The sequence below is a fragment of the Gymnogyps californianus genome, chromosome 5, assembly GCF_018139145.2.
Source record: "Gymnogyps californianus isolate 813 chromosome 5, ASM1813914v2, whole genome shotgun sequence".
NCBI lineage: Eukaryota > Metazoa > Chordata > Aves > Accipitriformes > Cathartidae > Gymnogyps > Gymnogyps californianus.
In genome coordinates, this window is record NC_059475.1 from 58,135,849 (window position 1) to 58,150,300 (window position 14,452).

Consider the following 14,452-nt stretch of genomic DNA (forward strand, 5'->3'; position numbering starts at 1 on the left):
GGAAGCAAATTGCTAAAAATCCTTTAATTTTCAGTTCCCAGAAACTCTAAGCCCTCACACTGAGCTGTGCTATATGTCACTGACACATCAGCCCATCCAAAATACGCACTTCAGTGAGAAATAGGTTCTTGTGAAATGTGCGGGAGACAGCACCGAGGACTGAAGTCCTCAGTTCCTCTGTGAAGCCGACCTAGGGGGTCAGCAGCCATGAAATTTTCTTTTCCCTTTGCTGCCAATATGCCTTGGCTCTGACCCGGGGAAACCTCTTCAAGAGGAGTACAGTTCAGGTCATGACTTGGCAAGCCCTTCACTGCATCAGGACTTCGGTTTCCAGGTTCACTCCGGGCAAAACTTAACCTCTCCCGTGTAGATGTGCAGCCCTCCGGTACAGGGCTGTTGTGCAAAAATAGGCAATATGGCATTTTCTTGAGCTCTTGGTTCCGCTTGACCAGCAGATGTATCTCTGTGCTTTACTCCTTCCCCTGCCGAGTTCACCACCCTGTCCTGGGTGTAAATTAGGAAGAAAAAATTAGGTGCTGGACCAGTCTCCTGGCAAAATCCATCTCCCATCTCCCCTGCAGGGCAAAACACTGGAGTATGGGCAGCAGCAACAGTGATTCCTGCTCCGCTGCTGAACTCGGCAAGGAGCCGACATTGGAAAAGGGGTTGGGAGATTGAGCAAGAAGTGAAGAAGCACAGCTCCTCCAGGGGCTGGGAAAGCTACCCTGCGGTCTGAAAGGGAAGCAAACGCTTTGTGTGTGGTTGGATTCATTTCTGGGCTTCACCACGTGTATACACAATGAGCAGGTAACAATCCGTGGGGATCTGGGTAGAGGTTTAGGGTCAGCTGTGTGGGTTAGGAAAGCCAAGGAAAATTCCTTGGGAAGGGCACAAGGAATTTTCCTTGATGGGAAGGGGGTCTGCTCCATCAAAAGGAGGAAGAGTGGGCTGGGATGGGGGCAGGAGGCATCTCATACACAGCCACCCATGCCACTTCTCCATGGTACAGGGCAAGAATGTCCTCTGGCAAACAAGTGTGCAAGGCTGTCTTCTGGGGTTAGTAAGTACAACGGGGAATGGCCCCGTCACAGCCAGCGTTACCCTGCAAGGCACCACCCCTTGTGATTTTCCAAGCAGAAAGGCACTGCTGCGGCTCTGGCGCAGCGTTGCAGGGCTTCACGGGATTACTTATTCACTGTGTTCCTGGAACAGCTCCAGGCTGCCCGTCTCTGCCTCCAGTGTACAAATTCATCAAGTATCCACAAGGCTCACAATCCCCAGAGGCAAGAGGAGACAGTAGGAAGCTGATTCGTATTGCACGTGACACTGTCTCTGAAGGACCCGCGGGGCTCTGGAAGGACCGAACTGATATCCTCCCTTCTTCTACCTCCCTAACGTTTAATCAGGGTAATTAAGGCAGCAGACCGGTCTGGATGGATTTCATTGCTGGGGCCATTGGAGGTAAATACATAAAGTAGTGCTTGTGGATGAAAGCAGATCGCTGTGTTTCCTTCTTGTTCAGGTAACAGGCAGGTCTCAATGCTACAGCTGAGAGTCTTTCGATGGGGGCTGCTTGTTAAAAGTGCGTTGTTCTTCATTAAGTGGAAAATGTCATCCGAGCAGGCTCACAGAGCTACTGGAGAGGCAGCGCTGCAATTTGGTCGGCTGAGGTCATTGCCCTGCGATCTTCTCCAGTCTAACTGCAGCGGGACAGGGCAAAACTCTGATAGGAAGAGACAAAGTGGAATATGTTGCGTGCAGATACAAACTGGTGAGTAATGCCAGGACAGCAAAACCTCATGTGTCTGGTGCCTGGGGGTCCTGGCAGGCTGTCGGGGTCATGGATCTGGGGGGTTGAGGACGTGATTTGTGAGATGGGAAGGGTGGAAGCATGGCTTTTCGCAGTGAAGAAGGTCTGAATGAATGACCTTTGCATTATCTTAGGTTAAGATGTATTTGCAGTTGTGACGGTAATTTCAGTGCAGGCGTGCTACGTAGCAGGCTTTGATCTGGGAGAAAGTAGGTTAGCTGTATATAAAAAAAGTAAGAGGAGAAAAGTGTGATTTCATTCTAGACATTTTTAGAGCATGTACTGCTCAAACCCAGCTTTGTTTTAAACAACAAGATGTAGCCTCTGGTCTCATTTCTTTTCTGAAATCTTGTCAGATTTAGTGGAGTATCAAATACCAAGACAAGATCCTTGGGGTCGCAGCTGCCAGAAAGGCCAGGTAAACCTGCCGGATGGCTGAGACACCCAGCCCAAGCCTGCATGTCAGATCTCACTTTGAGATCTGCTGAAATTTGGCAGTTTCCCTCACCAGGAGCAGCCTGTGGTCCCAGTGCAGATGTGCATTTCCTGGGAAGGACCACGACGAGTTTTACCCTGCAGCCCCTTATTGCTCATCACCCAAAATGTGCAAGTGAGGCAAGGTTGGTGTCTCAGCAGCATCAGCCCTGGAGGTGCCTGTTGCTTGGGCTATTGGCCTTCCCCTGGGTGCTGGGGGACCCTGCTTGGGAAGGACCCTTCATGGGAGAGGGGGACATAACCAACCCTTCCATGACAGCTTGCTGAGGCTGGTAAAAGGACATCCATCCCAGAAGGATTCACCAAACCTCCTCTGAGACATCCTATTAATGACTGGGCTCATCTCAGCAAGGCAGCGACGGTTGCATTTGCTGCTTGGACTCCTTTGCTTTTGCTGGCACAGTTGTAGCCGAGCCACTTGAGGATAAACTTCTTTTGCAAGGGAATGTGGATAGTTGAAAACACAGTTTCAAAGTGGCCATTCACCTTGGCCTTCTGCCCCTGCTCCTGCAGGAGGCCATGATTTGTGTGAAGCCTCCCTGTCCAGGCACCAGCATCATGTGCCGCCTGGCCATGCAGCAAGCATCTCTCGTGGGTGCCCTGGAAATGGGCTCAGCCTGGGAGGATGCAGGCTGGGGAGCTCCAGCTGGGATCAGAAATGTCTTTGCTTGTTTTAATGTACTTCACTGACCCCAGGGTGTCAGAGAACAAAATTTTCCATTCTGTCATCTGTGTCCAGCTTGGGGCTTTTCTAAGAGGTATAATGCACTTTTCACTGGCAGACGGGAGTGTTTTCTGGCATGCTGTGCCCTGCTGGAAGCCTGCACATAGACATGTGTGAGGTAACTGGGCAGGGCTTCAGGGCCATGGTCCCTACCCCAACATGGGACAGCTTCCAGGGGTGGGATAGCTTTCCTGTGAGAACTGGGATTTTTTTGGTGCTGAGCTTATTTCATGGCTTGTGTTTGTTAGAGCTGAAGCAGTTTTCACATTCCCAAGGAGGCTACAAACCCAGCTGAAGTGCATCAAACAACTCAAGAGGCAACACAGATAGTAACAGTTTCTGTTTAGTAAATTACATTCTTGTGACCTTGATCTGTTTTCAGAGTGTTTTGGAGAAAGCATGGCTTAAGCACCTCTGAAAAACAGCAGAGATGCTGCCCTTTTGAATTCCATGTAATGATCCAGCCTGGCTCAGGCACCTGCCCAAATATTGTGCATCTCCTCTGAGGTATTGCTTCTGTGGCCATAGGACAAGCTCAGCATCTTCAGCCCAGGAAACAGTGACCTGCTGTGACTCCAGATGGAAAAAAAGTGAGAGAAACATGCTTAGTGACTGTGGAGACTTTCAATAACCACCAAATTGGGCTGACTGTTGTGGAAAGCAGCTCATCTGTAAGGATGTCCTTCCTGGCCAATAGAGCTGAGCAGGAGGTTGGACTAGAGACCTCCTGAGGTCCCTTCCAACTTGAATTTTCCTATGATCCCATGTGTGTTTTCCAGCCCTGCTACGTCAGCAGCCTGGGCCACGGCAGGGGATGGGTATTGATGATTAGGGCTATTGATGACTAGGGGATGGCTTGACTCTTATGCCAGGTGTAAAGATTTGGGAAGAGGAAGCTGAGGTTCACCCAGCGGTGGTAGAGCAGCAGGATCTGCAGCATGCCCGGGCTTCTCCACATCTTGCTGCAAGGTTACACACCAGTCACATGCAGTCCAAGGGCAGATACAATAGTCCACCTACGGAGGGAACATGCTGTCTCCTTGTCCTTACAGCTAAAGCAGCTTCTGCTGGCCACTGCCAGCATTGCGTTACTGGAAGGAGTTCAGCTTGTTTAGGGTATGGGGCACTTCTTATGTTCCCAACTCTTCACAAAACAAAGGTCTTTGGGAGTTGCTGTCTACCCACCCAGCGTATGGACCATGATCTCTGCTTCTCCCTGGGTCTCTCAGCCAAGGGTTTGCCAACAGCTCAGAGCTTTTGCAGCCTGGTGGGCTCCATATTGCTGCCACTTGCTCTCTGCCGATTGCCGTTGTGGTGGCCACCCTGCCAGGATCCTGTCTTATTTGAATTGCCTGGTCAAAGTGGCCTGACTTGTGAAGAGACTGTGAGTAATCCAGTTTTGTCCTGCACTCTGTGTGTGTGTAGGGGATGCTGCAACCTCTGCACAATACCTGAGAACATCTCAGATAAAGCAGGCATAAAAAATGGCTTACTAAACCCAACAAAGATCATTCAACTGTTTTTGCTATTTATTTTTGTCACAGCTGGTGCAGTGTTACTCAGCGGGAGTCCCACAGGAACCCTCTCCCATATGCATGCTATACATTGCTGGCCTTGTTCGATTCTGCTGTGCAAACTGGGCATGTGTAGGTCATGCTGTCTTTGTCCCAGGCTATTTATATTGCGTGACGTTGTTGTGCAGAGCCCTTCTTCCTCAGCCTTTGATGGACTTGGCTGAGCTCCTCAGCTCTGACAACTTAACTGCTCGGAGTGCTTTGGCTTTTAAGGAGCATGGTTCATGGCAGGCTGTGGTTGTTTGGAGGTTTGGGGAGCTCACGTCTCCACTTTTGTGGGAGCAGTGAAAAATTTACCTTTATGGTCTCCTCCCAAGTGGAGATGTTTGATCCTTGCTGGAACCAAGTTGAGTGGGCACTCTTAGGACTGAGAAGCAACGGGAAGTAGGCTGTTTTGGGGCAAACCTGCTTTATTTTGTTTATGTTGCTGCTGTCTCTGCACCTTAATGTGTGAACAGGGCAATTTCTCCAGAAGGGAGGACACTTCTTGTCAAACACTGACCCAAATCAGCCTTGGTACCTGATGTGCATGAGCCAAGGCTTCTACCTTCCTGAGCCAGTGGAGCAAGCCAGGGCTCAGCCTGTGCAAGGCACATGGTGCCCCTGCGTCGCTAGCGTCTGGTCAGCCCATGGCCGCTGCCTCTATGGTTCAGGAAGTCTGAAATCGATGCGATGCCAAATCCTCCCAGCTGGAACAGGGTGCTTGGGCCAGGGGACTGCACCTCTGAGGTCAGCACTGTCATGCTGACATTGACTTATGTGCTGCTCTTCCCTGGCTGGCGGGGTTCGTGTTTGCAGTCTGCCTCTGGCCGATGGCCGGGAATGTGGGACAGTGCAGGTGGCCCCGGGTGACTTTGTGCATTGTCACTCTCTGCTCGGACCACCGGCATTGCTCCTTTGAGCCATATTACTCTGCTTGTGTTCCCGCTCGCCGTCTCTCTTCCAGCCTGATCTCATTTTGGTTTTGAAATACAGAAGGTGGCTTCTTGGCCCATTTTTCATCTTCATTGCTATTTATCTGGTGGCAGATTTGATAGAGATTTTTGAAGAACAAACCTCATTTTTCTGCAGGCAAGATGCTGTTGGTTGTTTTCTTCTGAGTAATGCACTTCGGGATTGTCTCCTGGTGACTCACATCAGCAGCTGCTGCTTTTTTCCAAAATGTAGTACAGCTTTCCAGAGCTTCCAAGCAGCCATGTAATCACAGGTGAATATGCCTAGTGAAATGCCCACAGCAACTAATACATTTTTAAGTATCTTGTTTTTTATTTTTTTTAAAGAAGGACTCAATGAGAGACAGTTTCCAACCTGTGAGCCACCAGACGTGCACTGTATCTATGACTGCCTGGCTCCCTGAAGGGCTCATCCAGCACTTTTATGAACTTGACCTCTGTCTAAATCTCACATGGACACAGCTCTGTCACCCCCCAGCCTGATTTCCTCTCAGATGACTTGGCACTTGGTGTACTGGGAGGAAGTTAGCTGGTCAGCCCCTTTATCATCTGTTGTATCTGCCAACAGATGCATTTAGATCAGAGCGCAGGAATGCAGTGAGGTAAGGGCAGGGGTGGTAGGTGATCTATTTGTTGCTGCGACCAAGAGAAGTCCATGTTGGAGCTCTTTTGCTCTCCTTATCTGTCATTAAGGCAGTAAATTTGTCTCATAGGATTAATGCGTTTCCAACTCCAGTGGCTATTTTAAGGTCTCGAAATGAGCCTGGGTGTCAACAGACGATTGACAAACTCCCCAGCACGCTGGACATGCTGTCACTGCCGCAGGCAGGGAGTCGCAGTCAGCTGGCGTGCGGGGCGTGCTGCTGAGCGCGCTGGCTTTGCGCCCGCCCGGCGCTAATCCCTCGGTGCCCCTTAAATCTGCCGAGCCCTGAGCGGCGCAGGGCGGGTGGTCTCACCGCAGAGCAGTGCCGCCGGTTGTGCTGCGCCCCGGCGTCACACCGGCCTGCCAGGGCTCCAAGCAACCTTTGCTTTTGCTCCTTGCTCTGCTTTTGCAGCAGTGTTCGGTGGATGTAGGAGATCTACTTCAGAGGCTTAGTCCAGCGTGGTGCCGTGGACCTTAATGCCCAATGAATTCTGCACCCGGGGCTTTAGATGTGCTTTGTAAGGTGCAGCTGGGACATGTCCAGTCCCTGATGTGCAGGGGGCAGCAGCAGTACCTCTCCTGCTTTCAAGAAGGAATACAGATTGCTGAGAACCTGTAATGCCTGAGGACCACCCCTCTTTTATAGACATCCTCGTGACCGCTGCTTTTATTCCTTAATATTTCCAAGTCAAGCATGGAGAACCAAAATTGCTCCAGAGACCCCTGGTGTGAGTGGGGATGCTTTGCACCTCACATGAGGGCACTTGATCATAGTCCAAAGATGCTTTACTGCCTAAGCTGAGTGAGAGAACAGAGACAGTCCAATATTGTACAAGTCATCCCTTTAACCTTCCTGCAGCAGTGCTTTCTGTGTTTCCCCCAGTCCCAGCTTGCACCGTGGTGTTATTCCTCCCGATAAGTTTCCTGCTTGGATTCCTCCTCTGAGCGTGCCTTGGTCACGCAGAGGAATCTGTGCATTCTACTCTGTCATTCTTGGCTCAGATGTCATCTCTGGAGCTTGAGAGAGGTCTGGTGCCAAGCGTGGCAGGGCTCTGAAGCTGCATTTTTCTGCCATTCCCCTAACGCTTTCCCGCGATGGGGGAAAACAGCCTGTCACGATGTGCACTGTTAACCATCTCCAATACATTCTCTGTTTCAGGTGGTCTAAGCACAGCAGTGGGTTATCCGCTGGACACAGTGAAGGTACCTGTTGGAGCTTTATTTCTTGACTACAGACTGAAAACAAACAGGCCCTTTTGCTTTCCCCCTCCTTTTTAGAAATCTAGTCCCATGACAATGCTTTCGTCTTTGTTACATCAACATACTTCACTTTATTTGGCTGTGTTGCTTTTCTCTTTTTTAAAAAAAAAGTAAATTTTTTGGTGATGCTATTTTAGGGCTAATTATCTGGTTTGCTGCTATGGCATTTGCTGACTTATTTTTTTTTTTTTATCTGATATCTGCATTTCAAAGTTGCCCCTGTATTCCTAGGTGAGAATTCAGACTGAGGGGCATTACAATGGGATTTGGCACTGCATTCAGGAAACATACAGGACAGAAAAAGTAGGTACCTCTCATCAGAATTGCTGATACCAAGTATGGATGACTTGTTTCAGAGAAGCAGAACTGCCTCTGTCAGTTTGGGGAGGACAGGCAGCAGTTACGTGCAACCATTTGTTGGGAGAAGGGTCAGGATGAGATTTAGCTTTGCTGATGAGCTGTAAGATGGGAGTAAGTTTTCGCTCAGCAATGCATGGCCAGTGTTTTTGGGTAGCTGCTTTCCCATGCCACTCCCTCTTAAAAATGTTCTTTTTTTCCCCTCTGTTTTCAACTAGGTTTGGGGGTTTTACAAGGGTGTGTCTGCATCAGTCCTCTCAGTATCAGCGATTTCTTCTGTTTCATTTGGCATGTACAAAAACTTCCTTTGTAACATCTGCAAGCTGCGATACGGGGCTGCAGACGCAAAGCCGTCCAAGCTGGATGTTTCTCTTGCTGGAGGTGCTGCCGGTGCTGCAAGGGTAGGTAAACAGCCGAAAGGGAAAGCACAACAATAGAGCTTGTTCACAAACACAGGAAGCTGGAAAAGCTGGGAACGTTTTCTGTCTGGGAGGGCACAGGGGAGCCTGCAACAGGCCCGGTGGGTTTGTTTTCCCAGGGGGTCACGCTCTGCCCGCGCTGCCCCCTCGCTGGCAGCTCCATGGTGGCTGAGTCCTGCGGCAGCTCGTGCCAGATTTGGTTTAGAGCGTCAAAACACTTCAGAACACGCTATTAGGAATGACATGGACCTCGGCAGCAAATGCAGGAAAAGGAAGAAAACCAACCTGGGCAGCAAACTTTGCAAGTGGCTCTCATGGTATGCTCATGTAAGAAAGGCATAACTCAGTGTGTTAAAGCACAGGCCGGTGTTTGGACAGTGGCTGCATAAGCCTGGCACGGTATTGCTGCAGAAATGGGCAGTACACAGTGTTGCCTTGTCAGGACTCAAAACTCAGCGGGGCATCACTGAGAAGTGATGCTGCCTGGCAAACGTGCATGATCCCAGGAGAGGGAGGCGAGGCTGAATCCAGGAGCAGTTTCCCATAAACAGATGGATTTCTGTGAGCGTCTACAGGCACTGTGAACATGGCGGAGCTCACCCCGGCGCCCTGACGGCGTGCTGGGCAGAAATGCGTGCCCGGTCACAGGCAATCCTCTTACAGAGCAGTCCAGATGGTTGGGTTTCTAGGTGTTTTTTCTAGCAGGCAACGACTCTACTTAACACAGGCTAATTTTTTTTAAAGTCTTTATGGCCTTGGTTCCAAATACAGATACATACAAGAGCCCTGATGTATGCTACCCTGTAGCTGAGGACATCCCCTTTTCATGCCCATCTGGTTTAACAAGTTGTTACAGGTATTTAATATCCTCTGTTGATTTCTGCCTCACCTTCCACTCTGCACGGTGCAGCTCGCACGCATGTCCTCCTGCTGCTGGGTGGGATTCAGCACAGACAGAGGGCAGGAGGCTGGAACTTGCTGGCTTCAGGTAATCTTATGGCCTGAAAAGGTGGGAGACAAGGAATTTGCAGAAGGGGGATCAAAACACTGTTTAAATATGAAGGGTTAAAATACCATCCTCTGATGTTACAGGTTGTGCTGATGACCCCTAGTGAAGTGGCTAAGGTTCGCATGCAGACTCAGAGGAACCCACATCCTTCCGTTGCATCTCCCCAGCCTGTTTCCAAGCCAAAGTACCAAGGGTCTCTGCACTGTCTGAAGGTGATCGCCAAGGAGGAAGGTTTTGGGGGTCTCTACAAGGGCTGCTCTGCATTACTCTGCAGGGATTGCTCTTCTTCTGCAATTTATTTCCTTACCTATTCTGCTCTGTGTGACTGGCTTACACCAGCTGGGAAAAATAAACCAGGTAAGTATCGGAAAGTATCTGGCATTACCTGCAAAAATGGCTTATTTAGTACCACGCTGAGGGAAATCAGGCTCTCAGCAAACATCACCCAGTACCTATAAAACCTCACCCAGATCCAGGCCTCGTGTGGGGTTGCCGTGCATTTGCTTCCTGGCGCCACGGGGCCATTTGTGCCCTCCTGGCGCGGGTGCCAGCAGCCTGCGTGCGAGGGCTTCGTCGGCGCGACCTTGTCCCTCAGCAGCTACTCCTCTCCCTGCGGGAGGGGTGTTTATGGCACGCTCTGGTGCCTAGTATGTGGGTATGAAATCCTCTTAATGTGGAAATAGGATATGTAACTAGAAATGAAACATGGACAAACCTCCCAGAAGCCATCATGGAGCACAGATTAGGGTCAGTCCAGAGCTTGAAAATAAAGTCCAGGTGCAGAATGTGAAGACACTTAAGTTTCCTGGTTGTGATTTGGCTCCCAAAAACAACTATTCACTTTGAAAAAAGATCAAATAGGTGACATTCAGCAAAGAGCATCTTCCTGAGAATTACAAAGATAAGGAGACCCAGCTGAAGAGGGTGTGAGTGCTTTCAGGCTGCATCACATGTAGTTTGTGCGATGTTAAAATAGATGCTGTCTCTGCACGAGCCAGTATCATGTATTCAAAAATCGAGCATGCTGTGAAATCGAGAGGCCACACGGTTTGTGTGAGGTCGCTGGACACGCGCAACTGCAAGAGATGGACAAAATAACTGCTGAAAACCAGGAAAGTTAACAAAGTTAGTTGACAAATCTGAGATGCTTGTAGCTGTATGAGTGCAAGGCTCGAGTTAACTGCTCCTCCCTTCACTCTCTCTTGCAGGTTTCTTCGTTGTGCTGCTTTCTGGTGGTTTTGCTGGAGTCCTGGCCTGGGGATTAGCTACTCCCATGGATGTCATCAAATCACGGATGCAAACAGATGAATCGGACCAGCACAAGTACAAAGGCCTTGTCCACTGTGCTAGGGAAAGTGTGAGAAAGGAGGGTGCAAAAGTGCTTTTCAAAGGACTGGGTTTAAACTGCATTCGTGCCTTTCCTGTGAACATGGTGGTGTTTGTAACGTATGAAGCTGTACTGAGATTTACAGATCATTATACAAACAAAAAATAGCTTGTGCCATTCTGTTCAGAGGTTTGTTTTGTTTAGTTTGTTTTTTTGTAACACACATCCACAAACAACTATTGAACACCATCTCCTTTGACGGACAGCGTAAGAAGCATGGACATTTCAGCACAAAGCTGGATGACTGACGGCTTTGTTTTATTCTTATAGGACTACAAACTCATCAGGGAGTCTTGGACTTATATACAACCTCCCTTGTATCTTGTTAATGTATTTAGACTGTAGCCGCTGCTTAGGCCCTTGAAACATTTGCAAATATTTATGTTCTAAAAAGCTGGTAGTCTGATCAGAGATTTTGGTAAAGAATTCATTTTGTTTTCTACTGGCACAGAAAATGATCTTCACAACCAAGGCAAGAGCTGGGGGGAGTTTGTGTAAGATCTAAGACTATCCAGTGTGTGCTCTTTATGTGCAATGCCTGTATTGCATTCACTGAGTAACTTACATATTTGTGCTTCAGGCTGCAACTTTTCCTTCCCAGCTGTAATTTTCCCAGAGTACTCCACAACTACATTCCTTTGGCAGCAGCTGAAATATTAATCTCCTTGCTTTTTCCTGTTATTATTTAATGTGGCAGACGAGCTGTTTATAGAATCGCGCTAATGGCCTCATTGAAAGTGAAACCAGCAGTGGGTTCCCTTAAGCCACGTGATTTCTCTCTGTGCAACCCCGAGCCCTACAGCATCAGTCCTCTCCCGGAGGCTGACGGCACCGCGCCTCTCCGGAGCTTGGCACAGCTTTGGAGGCAATCTGTTCTCATCCTGGAAGGCGGGTTGGAATAGATGCAAAACCTCTTTCCTTCTCAAAGGAAAGGCTGCCATAAAATCTGTGCACTGGGGGGTTAGGCAAGTTAAAGTAGAATTGCAAAGTAAGTTGTAGAGTATAATTAAGATTTACAGCTTTTTAAAAGTGCATACCCTTCTCCCCTTAAACTATGCTGTTAGGTGCAGCCAAATGTTTTTTTGTCAAAGGTACATTTTGAAAGAATTTCTGACTTTCCTAACAATTGTTTCTTTTCCACAAAGGTATAAAGTTTCATCAACATGTCAGTTGAAAAAAATAACACCCACACTATTGCTTCAGAAGGAAAACCCCTAAACCCAGAAATACTTTAATTTGCTCATCACGCCTCAGGAGCGGCATATATGTTTTCTGTCTCCATTTTAATCCCTGGATGATGACATCTGGAGCAGACTGGATTCAGCCCCTGCCAGATTCTGCTGAAAGTGCATTTTTTGGAGGGAAAGAGGAAGACTATATTTTTAAAGGAGTGCTCATATTCAGGGTTGATGCCCTTCTGGTCCACAGCCACTTTTACCAGTTGATAGCATGGCTTTGACTACACTGACAGTAATTTTGCAGCAGACAGGACTTGTCAGCTACCCTGGGCATATAAAAAACAATCTCGTACTAGAACAACAAGTTTAAAAATTTCAGGTGCTACTAGAAAAGAATAAAGGGGACCTCTTCCACTCCAGACAAAGACCAGCAAAAAGCTCCAGAACTGTCCTCCTGAAATCTAAGCCTTCAGCTGGCTTTTTAAACATGTTCACAGCCATGCTATCAATCATCATAATTCTTCTCTCAAGAGTCTACCCAGCTCTTGCAGCAGATCCAAGAGCAGGGTTAAAAGACCAGGCAGGTGCAGAGTACGTCACTTTAAAGGGGAGTGAAACGAAAGACCCAACACTGAACCGGATTCTCTCCCAAAGAGGTGCTTACGGCTAATAGGCTCGTGCATTCAGATGACTAAAAATGTCTCCTCCTGTGGGTGTAACTGAAATACAGCTGGTTTCAAGGAACAGGAATTACAGATGAATTGTAAAAATGAGTGGGAACAACTGCAGAAGCCAGTGCGAGGGGCTGAGAACTGTAAGCCTCAGGGTATTCAGCACCATATAAAAGCAGGTTCTCATGTGACCTGAACAAAGGCTACACGAGAGGCAAGTTGTATTTCCAGGCAGCTTATTTCAGGAAGGTAACTGCTTTGCAATCCACCCTGTTCACAAGCCTTTACTGGAAAAAAATATATACACAGTGTATGGGTAACAACCTGCCTTAGAGCAAGAACTCACAGCTAATTCACACTGATACAAACTACCAACAGGTACAGGAATTGACTGTGTAAGTACGGTAAATACAGGCACATAAATATGAACCAATTTTTGTTTAATGACATGACACATTGTACATATTATGTACTTCACTACATACACACCAAACTGGGTGTTTGGCTTCTGGATTTCAGAACTTGACTGCTTTATTTTCTGATTTCTTTGTATTACCTTGACCTTCAGCTACTCTGATAATCACAGAACTATTTATTCTGATAAATTAGCTAGCTGAAGGCCAGTTAACAGAATGAAGACACCACATTTGCTGTGCTGATATTGGGTTTACGTTGCTATAGGGACTGCAGCTTGTTGTATAGATGATTTCTTTCGGTAACAAACTCGGTGGCCTTGAAAAAAAAGAAAATTTTCTTTAGAAGGCACATTCTGCTTCATGTTTTCATGTTGCTGATAATTCCTGTTTTCTCTGACAATGTTTATGAATATCCAAGGTAGGTTTCAGCACGCCCTTTCAGCAGGCCTCTTGGTGACTGTGGAAGAGCCATGTGAAGCATTCAGATTCCGTGCTTTTCAGACAACAGCAATTGTGGAGTATCATGTTTCCACTTAAGTACCAGTCTTTACACCAAACCTACTGAAGCGTCATTGTAACAGGTCACATTGACCTTCCCCTATTTCTGAGCTGGCTGCTGTACACAGGAAAATGCAACATCCAGTCTTGCTTGCGACCAGTTTATCTTTGGACAACTGACCCTTATTAGCTTGCTCTGGGAGCAATCTCAAGTCCACCTGGTAGGACTGGACAGAGGGGTTATAAGGCACCCTATTTCACTACTTGAAAGGCACTGGACATCAAAACAAGGACCAGCTCCATCAGATGACTAAATCAACACCTAAAAGGGTAGGAAGAGAGGTCAAAAATAGAGCAAGTGTAAATTAAGCCTTTTAAAAATAAGAGTAAAATCAAAGAAGTTTGATAGAAACTTTTATCTACATTTTTATTAGTGAGATGAACAAAATACGAGCAAATTGAGGAAAAATGTAATGAACATTGCCTGATAACTTTCTTAAGACATTTCACGCATGCTTTTGAAGACTGCCTTGTCTTGACTTTTAAATAACTCTGGGACATGAATTGTAATTACACCAGATTTACGAATTTGCCAAGACTCCTCTGAGAAACTGTATCATTTCAGAAGCATGTTTGTAAGAATTTGTCAAGAGTACTTGAGTAAGGTGCTTGCTCAGTAAACAAATACTAAATAACTAAATTAGTTCTTAGTTAATGAAATATATCTTGCAGGACAAATCTGCACATAATATTTTAAAGAACAAATTTGCATTATGAGTTTGTAAAAGCCCTTTAAAAGTCAATTTAAGTCTTATCTTTTATGTATAGCTTAAAGATGACAAAGAGTAGACTGCAAGAACAGGAAGGTCATCATTAAAGTCCAAAGTCACCAAGAATTAGTTTATTTACTACTGGATTTAAGAAGCTATTTTTTTTCCCTAAGAATTGCTCTACCATTTAAAAAAAAAAAAAAAGCTTTTCTACTGATTGTTAATACTTGTTAGCACTGAGATACTACATCTGTGGGTTGTCGCTGGTAAACATGAATACGTTAAAGT

General features: G+C 47.1%; 1 protein-coding gene across 2 annotated transcripts; it reads left to right on the forward strand.

The window, feature by feature from the left end:
• The first annotated feature begins 1,425 nt into the window (after window positions 1–1,425).
• Window positions 1,426–11,072, forward strand: SLC25A47 (solute carrier family 25 member 47). 2 transcript variants are annotated; one of them, XM_050897975.1, is made up of 7 exons: window positions 1,498–1,522; window positions 1,603–1,771; window positions 7,359–7,402; window positions 7,691–7,762; window positions 8,035–8,217; window positions 9,328–9,601; window positions 10,453–11,072. In XM_050897975.1, the coding sequence occupies exons 2-7, from the start codon at window positions 1,609–1,611 to the stop codon at window positions 10,737–10,739; spliced, it is 1,023 nt and encodes a 340-aa protein (XP_050753932.1). In that variant the 5' UTR covers window positions 1,498–1,522; window positions 1,603–1,608; the 3' UTR covers window positions 10,740–11,072. The 2 variants fall into 2 exon arrangements, with proteins under 2 accessions (XP_050753933.1, XP_050753932.1); XM_050897976.1 differs by lacking the exons at window positions 1,498–1,522; window positions 1,603–1,771 and adding an exon at window positions 1,426–1,461.
• Window positions 11,073–14,452: the final 3,380 nt, after the last annotated feature.